This window comes from Bombus terrestris, chromosome 6, assembly GCF_910591885.1.
Source record: "Bombus terrestris chromosome 6, iyBomTerr1.2, whole genome shotgun sequence".
NCBI classification, from domain to species: domain Eukaryota; kingdom Metazoa; phylum Arthropoda; class Insecta; order Hymenoptera; family Apidae; genus Bombus; species Bombus terrestris.
The window spans coordinates 7,510,549-7,522,600 of record NC_063274.1 but is presented as its reverse complement, the minus strand read 5'-3'; the positions used below and the strand labels follow the sequence as shown (position 1 = coordinate 7,522,600).

The 12,052-nt window shown below is 30.4% G+C and overlaps 3 protein-coding genes across 6 annotated transcripts; 1 reads left to right on the top strand and 2 right to left on the bottom strand.

Moving 5' to 3' along the window:
• Positions 1-1,111: 1,111 nt before the first annotated feature.
• Positions 1,112-2,992, bottom strand: LOC100645594 (leukocyte surface antigen CD53). Of its 2 annotated transcripts, XM_012309418.3 has the most exons (6): positions 2,650-2,991; positions 2,389-2,571; positions 2,142-2,312; positions 1,952-2,041; positions 1,630-1,749; positions 1,112-1,436 (listed from the first exon to the last, which is right to left on the bottom strand). In XM_012309418.3, the coding sequence occupies exons 1-6, from the start codon at positions 2,872-2,874 to the stop codon at positions 1,380-1,382; spliced, it is 846 nt and encodes a 281-aa protein (XP_012164808.1). In that variant the 5' UTR covers positions 2,875-2,991; the 3' UTR covers positions 1,112-1,379. The 2 variants fall into 2 exon arrangements, with proteins under 2 accessions (XP_012164808.1, XP_003396010.2); XM_003395962.4 differs by having other exon boundaries at positions 1,112-1,749; positions 2,650-2,992.
• LOC100645285 (DNA polymerase delta catalytic subunit) lies at positions 2,929-9,792 on the top strand. Of its 3 annotated transcripts, XM_012309416.3 has the most exons (15): positions 2,929-3,211; positions 3,501-3,603; positions 3,792-3,827; positions 4,207-4,318; positions 4,389-4,561; positions 4,655-4,914; positions 4,994-5,220; positions 5,287-5,453; positions 5,555-5,800; positions 5,875-6,177; positions 6,233-6,703; positions 6,778-7,184; positions 7,257-7,910; positions 7,986-8,109; positions 9,442-9,792. In XM_012309416.3, exons 1-14 carry the CDS (start codon positions 3,159-3,161, stop codon positions 8,080-8,082), a joined length of 3,309 nt encoding a protein of 1,102 aa, XP_012164806.1. In that variant the 5' UTR covers positions 2,929-3,158; the 3' UTR covers positions 8,083-8,109; positions 9,442-9,792. The 3 variants fall into 3 exon arrangements, with proteins under 3 accessions (XP_012164806.1, XP_003396007.1, XP_048262729.1); XM_003395959.4 differs by lacking the exon at positions 3,792-3,827; XM_048406772.1 differs by lacking the exons at positions 2,929-3,211; positions 3,501-3,603; positions 3,792-3,827; positions 4,207-4,318 and having other exon boundaries at positions 4,424-4,561; positions 4,632-4,914.
• On the bottom strand, positions 9,162-10,948 carry LOC100645488 (ADP-ribosylation factor-like protein 1). The gene is made up of 5 exons (XM_003395961.4): positions 10,766-10,948; positions 10,519-10,618; positions 10,133-10,249; positions 9,862-9,973; positions 9,162-9,633 (listed from the first exon to the last, which is right to left on the bottom strand). The coding sequence occupies exons 1-5, from the start codon at positions 10,767-10,769 to the stop codon at positions 9,424-9,426; spliced, it is 543 nt and encodes a 180-aa protein (XP_003396009.1). The 5' UTR covers positions 10,770-10,948; the 3' UTR covers positions 9,162-9,423.
• Positions 10,949-12,052: the final 1,104 nt, after the last annotated feature.

Here is a 12,052-nt window from a genome sequence, read left to right as displayed (position 1 = left end):
AACTAACGATACGATATATTTTATTTATATAATCTAATCGACTGTATTTATTGTAAATAGTCACGATGTTTGCTATGATATAATATATCTGTAATTGAATGGAACTTGCCTGGAAACTGCGCCCACAGCCCTGTCCTCTATGATCAATGATTCACTGTACACGTATTCACATAAACACAGACCTATACATCAGACTGGCGCGTGTCTCACGCATACACACACACGTATACGGATTCACACAGAGGTACTAGATATTATATGCATATGTATACAGTAACGCCCGGTTAAACGTCCATGAATAGGGTCCATGAGAAATGGAGTCTATACCAGAGTCGATCTATATGTATAGGAAAATTAAAAAGTTCAGAAGAAATTTCAAATAGAGATTAAGAATCTAAAAATCACATTGGATTTTATTAAAAAGAATATATATATATATATATATATATATATATATAAATTCCTGATACTTTTATCTTCTCAATCTCTATATTGCTTATTTCTAACGATTCGAAGAAATATTTAAAGTTAAAGAAATTTTTAAGCTCGGTGGTTATCATGGGTTATTCATGATCTACGGAGAAATATACGGAGGAACTAAGGAATTTTTGTGATTTATCCTAATTAAGAAAAAAAGTGGGCACTTATCCGGGGATTACTGTACATGATAACGAAGATAGATGCCGAGACGTTCGTGGGACAAAAATGTAAGATGCAACGCACAGGGGCTGCTTGCGTGACTTATCGACGATGGGAGAGATAAAGACAGAAAGATCCTGTGTATCGCGTTCGACGAATTACATACATATTACGATGTCAATATTTCGCGTCGCATAATATAACGACGAGATTATCCGCGTCGGAATTTTGCCCACTATTATTATTATTAACTATTACGACGAATTTCGTAAAACCCGGTAAATTCGCTACGCAACAAAGGCCCATTTTCGAGGATGAAAGCGAACGATGGTCAGACAGAATTTTTATAATCTTATTATCCAGCCGCGTCACGCGGTGAAAAAAAAAGAAACACCCTCGACGAAACTGCCATCCATCGATCGATGGTTCCATTTGTTAGAGAAACGTGAAGAGAAATTTTTTTCGAAGGAAATTCCGCTGTCATACACGTGTGTCGCGAAAAACCCAAACCAGCATGTCCAGTAACAATTACAATATTACTATCATAAGTACAATATATTAAGTGTTTTCAGAAAATATATGATCTATATATGATAATAAAAGCGAGAAAACGTTTCACAGCGAGTTTGTCATTATCTCATCTATAGTCATTGATCCTCGTTCACCTTCGCCTCATTCCGACTAAAATTTCACCGTTTCTCGCGTTTTGTCCTGATATTTTTCATTTCGATTACTCAACTTCAATCTTGTCTCTTCATTCTAGCAAGTATACAGAGCACAAGAACGAAACTCATTAACTGAAACAGGAAAACAATTGAGTGACTCTGATCTGCTTTGAGTACAAGCTGTTTTAAAATATGTGGGAAGTATATTTATCGTATAGTGTCATAAAGCTTTTTTGTCATTCTTATGTAACGTATTTACACCTGAAATCATGTCTACATATTTTGATAAATCCCGTATATTCACACAAGGAATTATTCTACTCACTATGGTTAGAAAAATCAACAGCACGGATATACTAATGGTGTGTATATGAGACTTCAGTAATAGTATCGCGTTTTTTAGACATCCTGATTTATATGCCACCGCTTCTGTCATTTGTAAACACTGTAAAAAATTGTTTTTATAAATTCGACGTGAATAAGAGGATGAAAGATAATGATATCACGTTTGTTGATATATACAAGATGATTTTTATGAAATAATTAACATCACATTAGAATACAACTGCCTATTACAAAACGGTATATGTATTTTACAATAAGGACTAATATTAGTATAATTTTCCAAAAAAAACAAGAAAATGTACTTCTCCGATGGATCTGGAACAACAGCTTGTCGGAATTTCAACGTGATACTTAGCCCAATCCATTACAGACTTTACTCCACAACATTTCAACTAAAAAAACAGGTTTTCTTAACGGTTGATTTTTGAAAGATAAAAATCTGTACAAGATCTTTCAGAGACATCTTGTGGTAAGTATGAGATACTCTCTTACATATCTGTGGGTATTATCCCAAGCTTCTCTGCTCCAAGATGAAGAATGATATCCTTCGATGGCGGTATTCATGTCAAACTGAATCCTCTTCGTGATTTCTTCGAAAATCCAGAAACTCATTATAGCGCTGATAAATATGATACAGAGAAATGTCAAGTAACACAAAGCATACTGTAATAAAATAATCTTTTAAGGTTCTTTATCGCCGGTTATGTAATTTCTAGTATTTAAAGACAATGCAATGTACAATATTTAAAAATTTTCTTCTTCTTCGAAGTACACCAACAATCCCCAATGACGATACTAGTGATTCAATAAAGCTAATAAATAATAGCGATGTAACATGAAAGCGTTGATCTATCAGCCTTGTCATTATTCTATTGTCAGTGAAAATCCATATAGAGGTTACAATGCCAACAATGCCTGCAATCTTTAATTATTTTTTTGGCAACAAAGTTCTATTTATAAACCGTTAATAATTTGTTACTAATTATATTGTAAAACTCACAAGAGTTGTAATATTGATTATTAAGAAAGCCAGCTTAATACATTGTTGCGGTAAGTCATTATGTGAAAGTTTATGAAAGTGCATTCCTAGAAAGTGCGATTTTTTATCGGTGGATACAGTTTCGGTGCTATCAGTGATATCCTCATCATTCTCCGTTTCCGTTTCCTCCTCATTCCCATAATCCCCGTGGTCTGCCGTACCAGTAAAAAATTTATTCCAGTTCATAAAAATTTATTCCAATGACTAGAATGTAGCTGAGATAATAAATGAATAAAATGACTAAAAAATGATAACAGTTCTATGTTAACTATGTGATTCGAAGTTTTTTTAACGCTAGCTATTTATTTTCTAATATTGCACATAGTGTCCTGATTGTAACGTCACTGAAGTAACTAGGTATTGAAACCTTCTCGCGCCAGTTTTATACAAACAGTTGCCAATAAAAGTTGCATCTGAAACATTTTTGTGTTTAATGTGTGCGTCATTTAGTTAAAATATAACAAAGTAAAATGAATAAAAAGCAATTTCCGACACCTTCCGCTGTAAAAAGAGCAAAATATCGGTAAATACTCATAATATTTATTTTAACCTTACAAATTCATTGTAACGTTATTCTTACGTTGCCCAAATCTCACATTGTTTCTCTTGAATAACAAAAACAGACTGTATTAAAACAAATTTGGTCTAAATATTGTGTAATTAATTTATTGTTACCTATGCCACGAATAAAATAAAAACGTGATATAAATAAATTTTTTATTGTGTCTTCATTGTTTTATATTTTTTAATCATTATTATTTTATTACCATATTTCTTGTCCATATTTTATTAATTTTCATATTCACTAATAGAGATGATGATGAAGATGATTATCCTGGTTCGTTTGAAGCCGAACTGGCTACTATGGATGAAATGGAAGATGAATTTGGAGATATGTCTCAGGTTATTGAAGAGGTATATAAGGATTAAATAATATACTACCTCCTTGTACTGCTAATACACTATAATATGAGATTTTTGCAAAATGAAATTCCTTCAACATTGATTATTACAGTATTGCATATATATTAAGAATAGCATTATATAGTATTATATTAAGAGTAATTTCGATATATCATTAAATAGTATTTCCATTATCCTAGCCACCTGATGTACAACTAAATAAAGCAGGAAAGGGAGTAAGTTAATTCGTATAAAAGAAGTATTTGCTAAGCATACTGTGAATATCTGATGCATCGAACTGCTGAAATGCTATAAACTCTGTTATTTGCTAATTTTGTTATGATATGTACCTTTTCATTCATATAATAACACATTTTTTTTATTATTACCACCATTTAATTTATATTATGTTCATAAATAATATTAAATTTGATTTATTATAATTCACTCAATGTTAAAAAAGTTGTGCTTTATTTGCAGGCTTATTTTAATTTGTGCTTGCTAAATGCTTTTCCTTGTACATGTATTTGATTACTTTTATGTATTACATATTTTGTTATGTAAACTTATTATATAGCATAAATTCATTGTTTAATGAATTTGTATTCTTATCAGGGTCCTGCACAAGAAAATACATATTTGAAATGGAATAGACCTCCACCTCCAGAGTTAAATCCACAAAAAGATGCATTAATCTTTCAGCAAATAGAAATAGACCATTATAGCGGTAATTAATACTACAAATAAAAAAATTCTATCCAACTACTCCAAATTAGTTAAATTGTATTTTTTTTAAGGTACACCATTGCCTGGAATGCCTGGCAGTAACATACCTCCTGTACCAATAATGAGGATGTTTGGTGTTACAGAATTAGGAAACTCAGTTTGTTGTCATGTACATGGATTTAATCCTTATTTATATGTCACAGCACCACAAAATTTTAATGAACATCATTGTAAATTATTTAAGGTATATAATTCTAAAAATTAGTAGTACTTTAAAAAAAAAGATTTTTTAAAGTAGTAATCACAATTTGTAGTATGATCTCAATATATTATTTAGGAAGCTCTAAACAAGGCTATGTTAAAAGATATGAGATCAAATCCAGAGAATATTCAAGAGGCTGTATTAGCTGTTGAGCGATTGTATAAACAAAACATGTATGGCTACACAGGAAACGAAAAATCCTTGTTTTTAAAAATTACAGTGGCACTTCCAAGACTAGTAGCACGTTGTAAGAAAGTGGTAGAAGAAGAGACCATTTTATCTGAATTTAATCACTGCTATAGTGCTTTCGAAAGTAACATTGATTTTGATATTAGGTATATAATTGCATCATGTTTACTATTTTTTAAATATCTGTTTCTCGTTCCTCTCTAACTAGATAATTATTTATTTAAGATTTATGGTTGACACATCAGTAGTTGGATGTTCATGGATTGAATTACCACCAAAAACTTGGAAACTTCGACAGCATAATGGACATAATTTACCCTTTACTTCAAGGTGCCAGTTGGAAGTAGATATTGCATGGGATGCTTTCATTGCTCATGCTCCTCAAGGAGAATGGTCGAAAATTGCACCATTTAGAATTCTTAGTTTTGATATTGAATGCGCAGGTCGCAAAGGTAAAATTTAGCTCTTGATCAAATATTCTTTTATATGTACTGGTATTTTATTATTTTTATGTATAGGTATTTTTCCTGAGCCAAATCATGATCCCGTTATACAAATTGCAAATATGGCGATAAGACAAGGAGAAGCAGAACCTTTTTTGCGAAATATTTTTACCCTCGATACATGTGCACCGATTGTTGGTTGCCAAGTTTTAAGTTTTGAGAAAGAACAAAAAATGTTAGAGGTATGAATATATCCAAAATTTAATTTTTGAATTTAGATTGTAAAACAATTAGTAAAAATAAAATAGTATATTTTCAGTCGGTGACATTTTATTTTTCATAGAAATGGGCGGATTTCGTGAGACAGTTAGATCCCGATATTTTTACAGGATATAACATAAATAATTTTGACTTTACTTATCTGATTAATCGTGCGAAACATCTCAACGTGAAAGACTTTTACTTTCTTGGTCGAATAAAAAATATAAAGTCAGTAATTAAAACTCAAGTATTTCTAAGTAAACAGATGGGTCGACGTGAAAATAAATCCATTAATTTTGAAGGAAGAGTTCCATTTGATCTATTACTGGTAAAACTAATTATACTAAAAATTATTATAAATTACTACATTTAATTGTACATTAAGTTTACATTCACGTCTAGGTATTGGTTAGAGATTATAAATTAAGATCGTATACTCTTAATGCCGTTTCATATCATTTTCTACAAGAGCAAAAAGAAGATGTCCATCATAGTATTATCACGGATTTGCAAAATGGTAATGCGCAAACACGTCGAAGACTTGCCGTTTACTGTTTGAAAGATGCATATTTACCGCTTAGATTGTTGGATAAATTAATGTGTATCTTCATCTACATGGAAATGGCAAGAGTCACTGGAGTTTCCATATGTAGTTTACTAACTCGGGGGCAACAAATAAAAGTTGTGTCGCAATTATTACGAAAGGTAATTCTTCTTTTTTATCTCTTTAGGAAGTTATGCCACAAATATGTAATTTCAGACTCGAGAAAAAGGCTACTTAATCCCGGTCCATCGGGGTCAAGCTAGCGACGAACAGTTCGAAGGCGCAACAGTTATAGAACCAAAACGCGGATATTATAGCGATCCTATTGCAACTTTGGATTTCAGTTCTCTGTATCCCAGTATTATCATGGCCCATAATCTATGTTACACTACATTGTTAAAACGCAATACGCAAATTAAACTTAAAATTGATTCAGATGACATTACTGTAACTCCAAGTGACTCACAATTTGTTAAAGCTACTCTTAGAAAAGGAATTCTTCCAGAAATCCTAGAAAATCTTTTGACAGCTAGAAAAGCAGCAAAAGCTGAACTGAAGAAAGAAACCGATCCATTGAAACAAAAGGTTTTGGATGGTAGACAATATGCTTTGAAAGTATCTGCTAATTCTGTGTATGGTTTCACTGGTGCGCAAATGGGGAAATTACCCTGTTTAGACATTTCTGCTGTAAGATTTTAACATTTCGATTTCTTAGTAATCTGAGTTTTACTTACTTACATAGAAACATGGTTAATTTTCAGAGTGTTACCGCATATGGACGTACTATGATAGAACGAACGAAGCAAGAAGTAGAAGGACAATACTGCGTTTCGAAAGGATATAAAAATGACGCAGTAGTCGTATACGGAGATACTGACTCGGTTATGATAAAGTTTGGTGTGAAAACAGTCGAAGAGGCAATGGAACTTGGCCGTGAAGCAGCGGAATATGTGTCCTCAAAGTTTTTGAAACCGATAAAACTGGAATTTGAAAAAGTATACTTTCCATACCTGTTAATTAACAAGAAACGATACGCTGGTCTGTATTTTACTCGTCCAGACAAATACGATAAAATGGATTGTAAAGGTTTAGAAACTGTACGAAGAGATAATTGTCCATTAGTAGCAAACATGATGAATACTTGTTTACAAAAATTACTGATTGATAGGTAATTAAATACTATATTTAAATTATTACAATTAAAACAAATCTAATTTGCTATTTTTTTCCTTTTTTATAGAAATCCCAATGATGCGCTGAATTATGCGAAACAGATTATAAGCGATCTTTTATGTAATCGTATAGATATCTCTCAATTAGTAGTTACAAAAGAATTAACTAAGACTGATTATGCGGCTAAGCAAGCGCATGTTGAATTAGCAGCCAAAATGAAAAAACGAGATGCCGGAAATGCGCCAAAGCTTGGTGACAGAGTTCCATATGTTTTTATACGAGCAGCTAAAGGCACACCGGCTTATCAAAAGGCTGAAGATCCCATCTATGTCTTAGAAAATAATGTTCCTATAGATACAAATTATTACTTGGAAAATCAATTAGCCAAACCATTAGTACGTATTTTTGAACCAATTCTGGGCGAAAAGGCTGAATCACTTTTGTTGAAAGGAGATCATACGCGTACAAAATCCGTTGTTACGTCGAAAGTCGGTGCTCTATTTGCATTTACACGTAAAAAAGAAATATGCTTGGGTTGCAAAGCAGTTTTAACACCGGAAAGAGAAAAGATGGCATTATGTAAATATTGTGAACCAAAAGAAGCAGAATTATATCAAACCGAATTGTATCTTGGTAGAAAATTAGAAGAAAAATTCTGTAGATTATGGACGGAATGTCAAAGATGTCAGGGAAGTCTTCATCAGGAAGTCCTATGCACAAAGTTCGTTCTGTAATCAACTAGTGTACATTTCCATTGTGTATGTGTGATAGTAAATCTAATATTATATTCTTTTAGCCGTGATTGTCCAATATTCTACATGAGAAAGAAAGTTCAAATGGAATTAGATACACAAATGATACGAATTGAAAGGTTTGGAATTCCAACATGGTAAAGTTAAATAGATTAAAAAACGTGACAGGTATGTTTATAATTGTTTCTTGCACATGCAAAAAAAATCGCTATTTCATAAATAGTTTCAATGCAAAATTAAGATACAGTTATTCACAAATATTATATAATTAACATGAAATATTTAATTCTTTTTGCAAGTTTTTGTACAAATTATGTATCAAAAATTTATAAACTTTTATAATAATTAATATAGCGATACTATTTGTTATAATTGTATATATATATATGTAAATCGAAAATTTTTTTTCTGTATATATATATAAAACACATTTTACTTATACTTAAAAAATTATATTTTATAAAATATAAATGCAGTTAATATTTATGGAATATTTATTATGAAATAGTATTTATAAAGATTTTTAAATACATAAATTAATTATCAAATTTTAGTACACTGCTCAAGTAGTTTATTCGAATAATGTACTTAATTATTTAATATTATTTGGTATTAAAATTAAATAATTCGCTATTAAATTAAAACTAACAAAATGTATTTTATTTTTCTCAAATATTAATTTCAAATGTATACTGTTTTGAAAGACTAATCTTGTTTTTTTTACGGTAGTATTATATCATTCAAATTCTCTGTATTAAATTTGTAAACACCATTGTGTTTTAATTTATGCCAAATCTTCATATAACTTTTGTATTGTGTTTTTTTATAAAAGAGAACGTTTTACATATGTATCTTAACGGTATATGAATGAAATTAAATCAGTTACACATATTTACATAACTATTCACACAGTATGTCAGAATGTCGACATTTCAAACAATTACCAGTTTTACTGCAATATTTATAAATGATTTTTTTGACTAATATAAGTAATAGATATATTTATATCTATCAATATACATTACACTTACCATTGCCAATATAATAATAAATTTATAATTTTGCAAAATGTTTATTAAAAGCCGCTAAACTTTGTATTGCCTTGTATAGTAACAAAAATTATTTATCCAAAGATTCTTATGATATCATTAGGTAATAAAAGCTGCGTAGTACAGCAATGATAGAATCATCCGACAATGGTGCGGAAAAAAATATTTAGATTAAACAAATCTCTATGTTTACTTTATTTCAAGTTGTGTAGAAAGATAAAATTTTTGGTACTTTTATTCCTTGCTTCACATTACGAACATCGTGACAAATTATAGAATCGCCTTCCGATAGAATTCGTAAGGCTATTTAAAATATAGTTGTAATAAATAGACAGAATGAAGTGCCCATCTCTGCGTGGGTCGTTTAATTTGACAGTCATATGACTAGTCTCCTTAATAAGGCTTGGGTAGAAAAATTTTTTAATAATATTAATCATTTTCTACTTTGCAGTGCATTTGACAACCAGTCCATTGCTTGGTCAAGTCCTTCACCTTTTGTTGCAGAGGTTTTAAAGATTTGGAATGTTCTGTTTTTAAGAGCATCTAATCCAAGTGCTTGATGTACCTCTGCAACACTTAAACATCCTGCCATATCTTGTTTATTTGCCAGGACCACTAAAATAGCACTTTGCAATTCTTCTTCCTAAACATACACAAAAATATATATATTTATGTTTTTTATGGGTTTAACATGATATTGACTCAAATAGACCTTACGAATTTAGAAATACAAAATTGTAAAATGTTATTATGTTATTATTCAGTATGTTAAGAACACTTTATATTAAATCAGTTTATTGTATGATGTATTTTATATTGAATGAATGATGATGGATTGATTTTCCATGTTTCTAATACAAAAAATAGTTACCCTCAACATATAAATTAATTCATCTTTTGATATGCCTATCCTATCCTTGTCTGCAGAATCCACAACATAAATTATTGCATCAGTGTTTGAGTAATAACACCTCCAATATGGTCTGTAAATTTGAAATATAATTATATTTAATAAATGTGTTGTGTAATGTAATTCTCACTAATTAATGTCATGCAGTTCTCATAAATATTACATCATTTCAAAATATTAAACCAAGTGAAACTAAAACTATATTTGAATTCACATGTATTATATAACATACCGTATACTAGTTTGACCTCCCAGATCCCATACTTGAAATTTTAAATTTTTATATGTAACCTGTTCTACGTTAAATCCTATAGTAGGTATTGTTGTAACCACTTCACCAACCTGCAATCTGATAGATATAAGAATGAAAACAATATATTACATACATAGTGTATCACATGCAAGTTTTAAATTTGTCACATAAACATACACTTAATGTTTGATTATAAGCATTATTGGATACAAATGTTCAAACACAAAATAGATAAACTATTCGTATGTAGAAATAAGTAGTGTGTGAAGAAATAATTGCAACGTGATAGCACATGGAGAATGTGTATATGTTAAAACATAAACTGTCAAGTAAAACATAGCAGAGCTTGTCAATGTGAAGCACACCTGTACAAGATCGTAGTTTTTCCGGCTCCATCTAAGCCTAGAATTAAAATCCGCATCTCCCGGCTGCCGAGTAAATTACGAAAATAACTGAGTAATCCACCTGGAAAGACAAAAGTGTCAAAATTACATCGAAATATTAATGGAGAAAATCTTAATGAATTATACACCGATCAAATTTGTATTCACACGATAAGATTCGGTCCCGATTTCAGAAACATGTATCTTCATAAATTATCACACAACTCACCCATATCTCGATTACGTATTATTTCCAATTCATATAGTATAAATTAAGATTTATTGTCAAATATAATAATCACAATTGTATCCAAGTAACCGGGGCGCACACCCCTTTGACTGTCCACGGATGCAGTCCGCTTCAGATCACTTGCTGACTTGTGTCGTTACCGAACTTGCTTGAAGTTGTTTCTGTTCTCTGTGTATCTTCGATAGATCAAATAATGCATAAATTGCTATATTCAGCCTACAGTACTGCTTTGTGAACTGATCATGCTTTGCCAATTGACTATCGCTATCCCCACCATTTCTTTTATTTCGCTATGTTCTCTGGGTTCTTTTGCACACATATGATTGAATTAACATTATTAACGAAATTTTGCAAGTTACAAATTATAAGTTACCGGCGTTAATAAATTCTCTCTTTAATAGTAACAAGTTTGGTAATTAAATAAAGATTTATAAGTGAATTTTATAAACTATAGAAATCAATCTTGTTTAACATAAAATTCTAAAATTATAGAAATCTATAAATTATACTTGTTAATTCACTAATATTATTAATTAGCGCATATTGTGTAAGAAAGCCCTTGTTAACTGACCAAATTTGGTCCTGACTCACGGTCAATTTATAAGACATACTATATTTTTATGTAACTTGATTATTAAGTAATATATACTTTGTTTTTTTGTTAAATAAATTAACATATAGAATTTCTGAAATAAACCTTTTCGAAAATTGAAATTTTTTTTTCAAAATCTTCAAGTTTACAATTGGATTTTCTGATATATTTTTAACGATATTTTTACACATCTTTTGCTGTTGAAAATATTAGATCCCAATACAAACGGTCTCATATTTGTCGATATTTACAATGAACATTCCTCGTGCTTTACGTTATCTAGAAATATTGTTTTCTGTTAACTTCTCGTGATTAAAAACTTGTTTCAATAAACTGATAATGTATATTGTCATAATCCTTCCTTTGAAAGAATGACATACGTATGTGTGTTATATTTGATTCCTTAGTTACATCTAACATATGAATAGTTGCGATATATGCTCACCTAGAACAAATTATTCGAGATAAAGTAATCAACAGTCCTTAAATGTTAGTTATAACAACCGTAACCATAACTCATTCTAAATTGATATTAAACCTAATTTCTTTACAAGAGCAATCATAATTAAGTTGCTCTTTTTATTTAAATAATATATTTTAACAGATAAGAACAAGATTAAGAAGTATGTTAGAGAAGAAATTGATTAAATTTTAAGTTTCTCCATATTTCATAT

Bases quoted from the DNA above. Each gene is read 5' to 3' on its own strand.
- LOC100645594 (XM_003395962.4), bottom strand. From the start codon at position 2,874: ATGAACTGGAATAAATTTTTTACTGGTACGGCAGACCACGGGGATTAT. The intron at 2,572-2,649 runs GTGAGTTTTACA...AAATAATTAAAG, and splicing joins TAATCAATATTACAACTCTT to ATTGCAGGCATTGTTGGCAT. The intron at 2,042-2,141 runs GTAAGAGAGTAT...CTGTTTTTTTAG, and splicing joins GGGATAATACCCACAGATAT to TTGAAATGTTGTGGAGTAAA.
- LOC100645285 (XM_012309416.3), top strand. From the start codon at position 3,159: ATGAATAAAAAGCAATTTCCGACACCTTCCGCTGTAAAAAGAGCAAAA. The intron at 3,212-3,500 runs GTAAATACTCAT...ATTCACTAATAG, and splicing joins GTAAAAAGAGCAAAATATCG to AGATGATGATGAAGATGATT. The intron at 5,454-5,554 runs GTATGAATATAT...TATTTTTCATAG, and splicing joins AAGAACAAAAAATGTTAGAG to AAATGGGCGGATTTCGTGAG.
- LOC100645488 (XM_003395961.4), bottom strand. The intron at 9,974-10,132 runs GTATGTTATATA...TCAAATTTACAG, and splicing joins GGAGGTCAAACTAGTATACG to ACCATATTGGAGGTGTTATT. The intron at 9,634-9,861 runs GTAACTATTTTT...GTGTATGTTTAG, and splicing joins AATTAATTTATATGTTGAGG to GAAGAAGAATTGCAAAGTGC.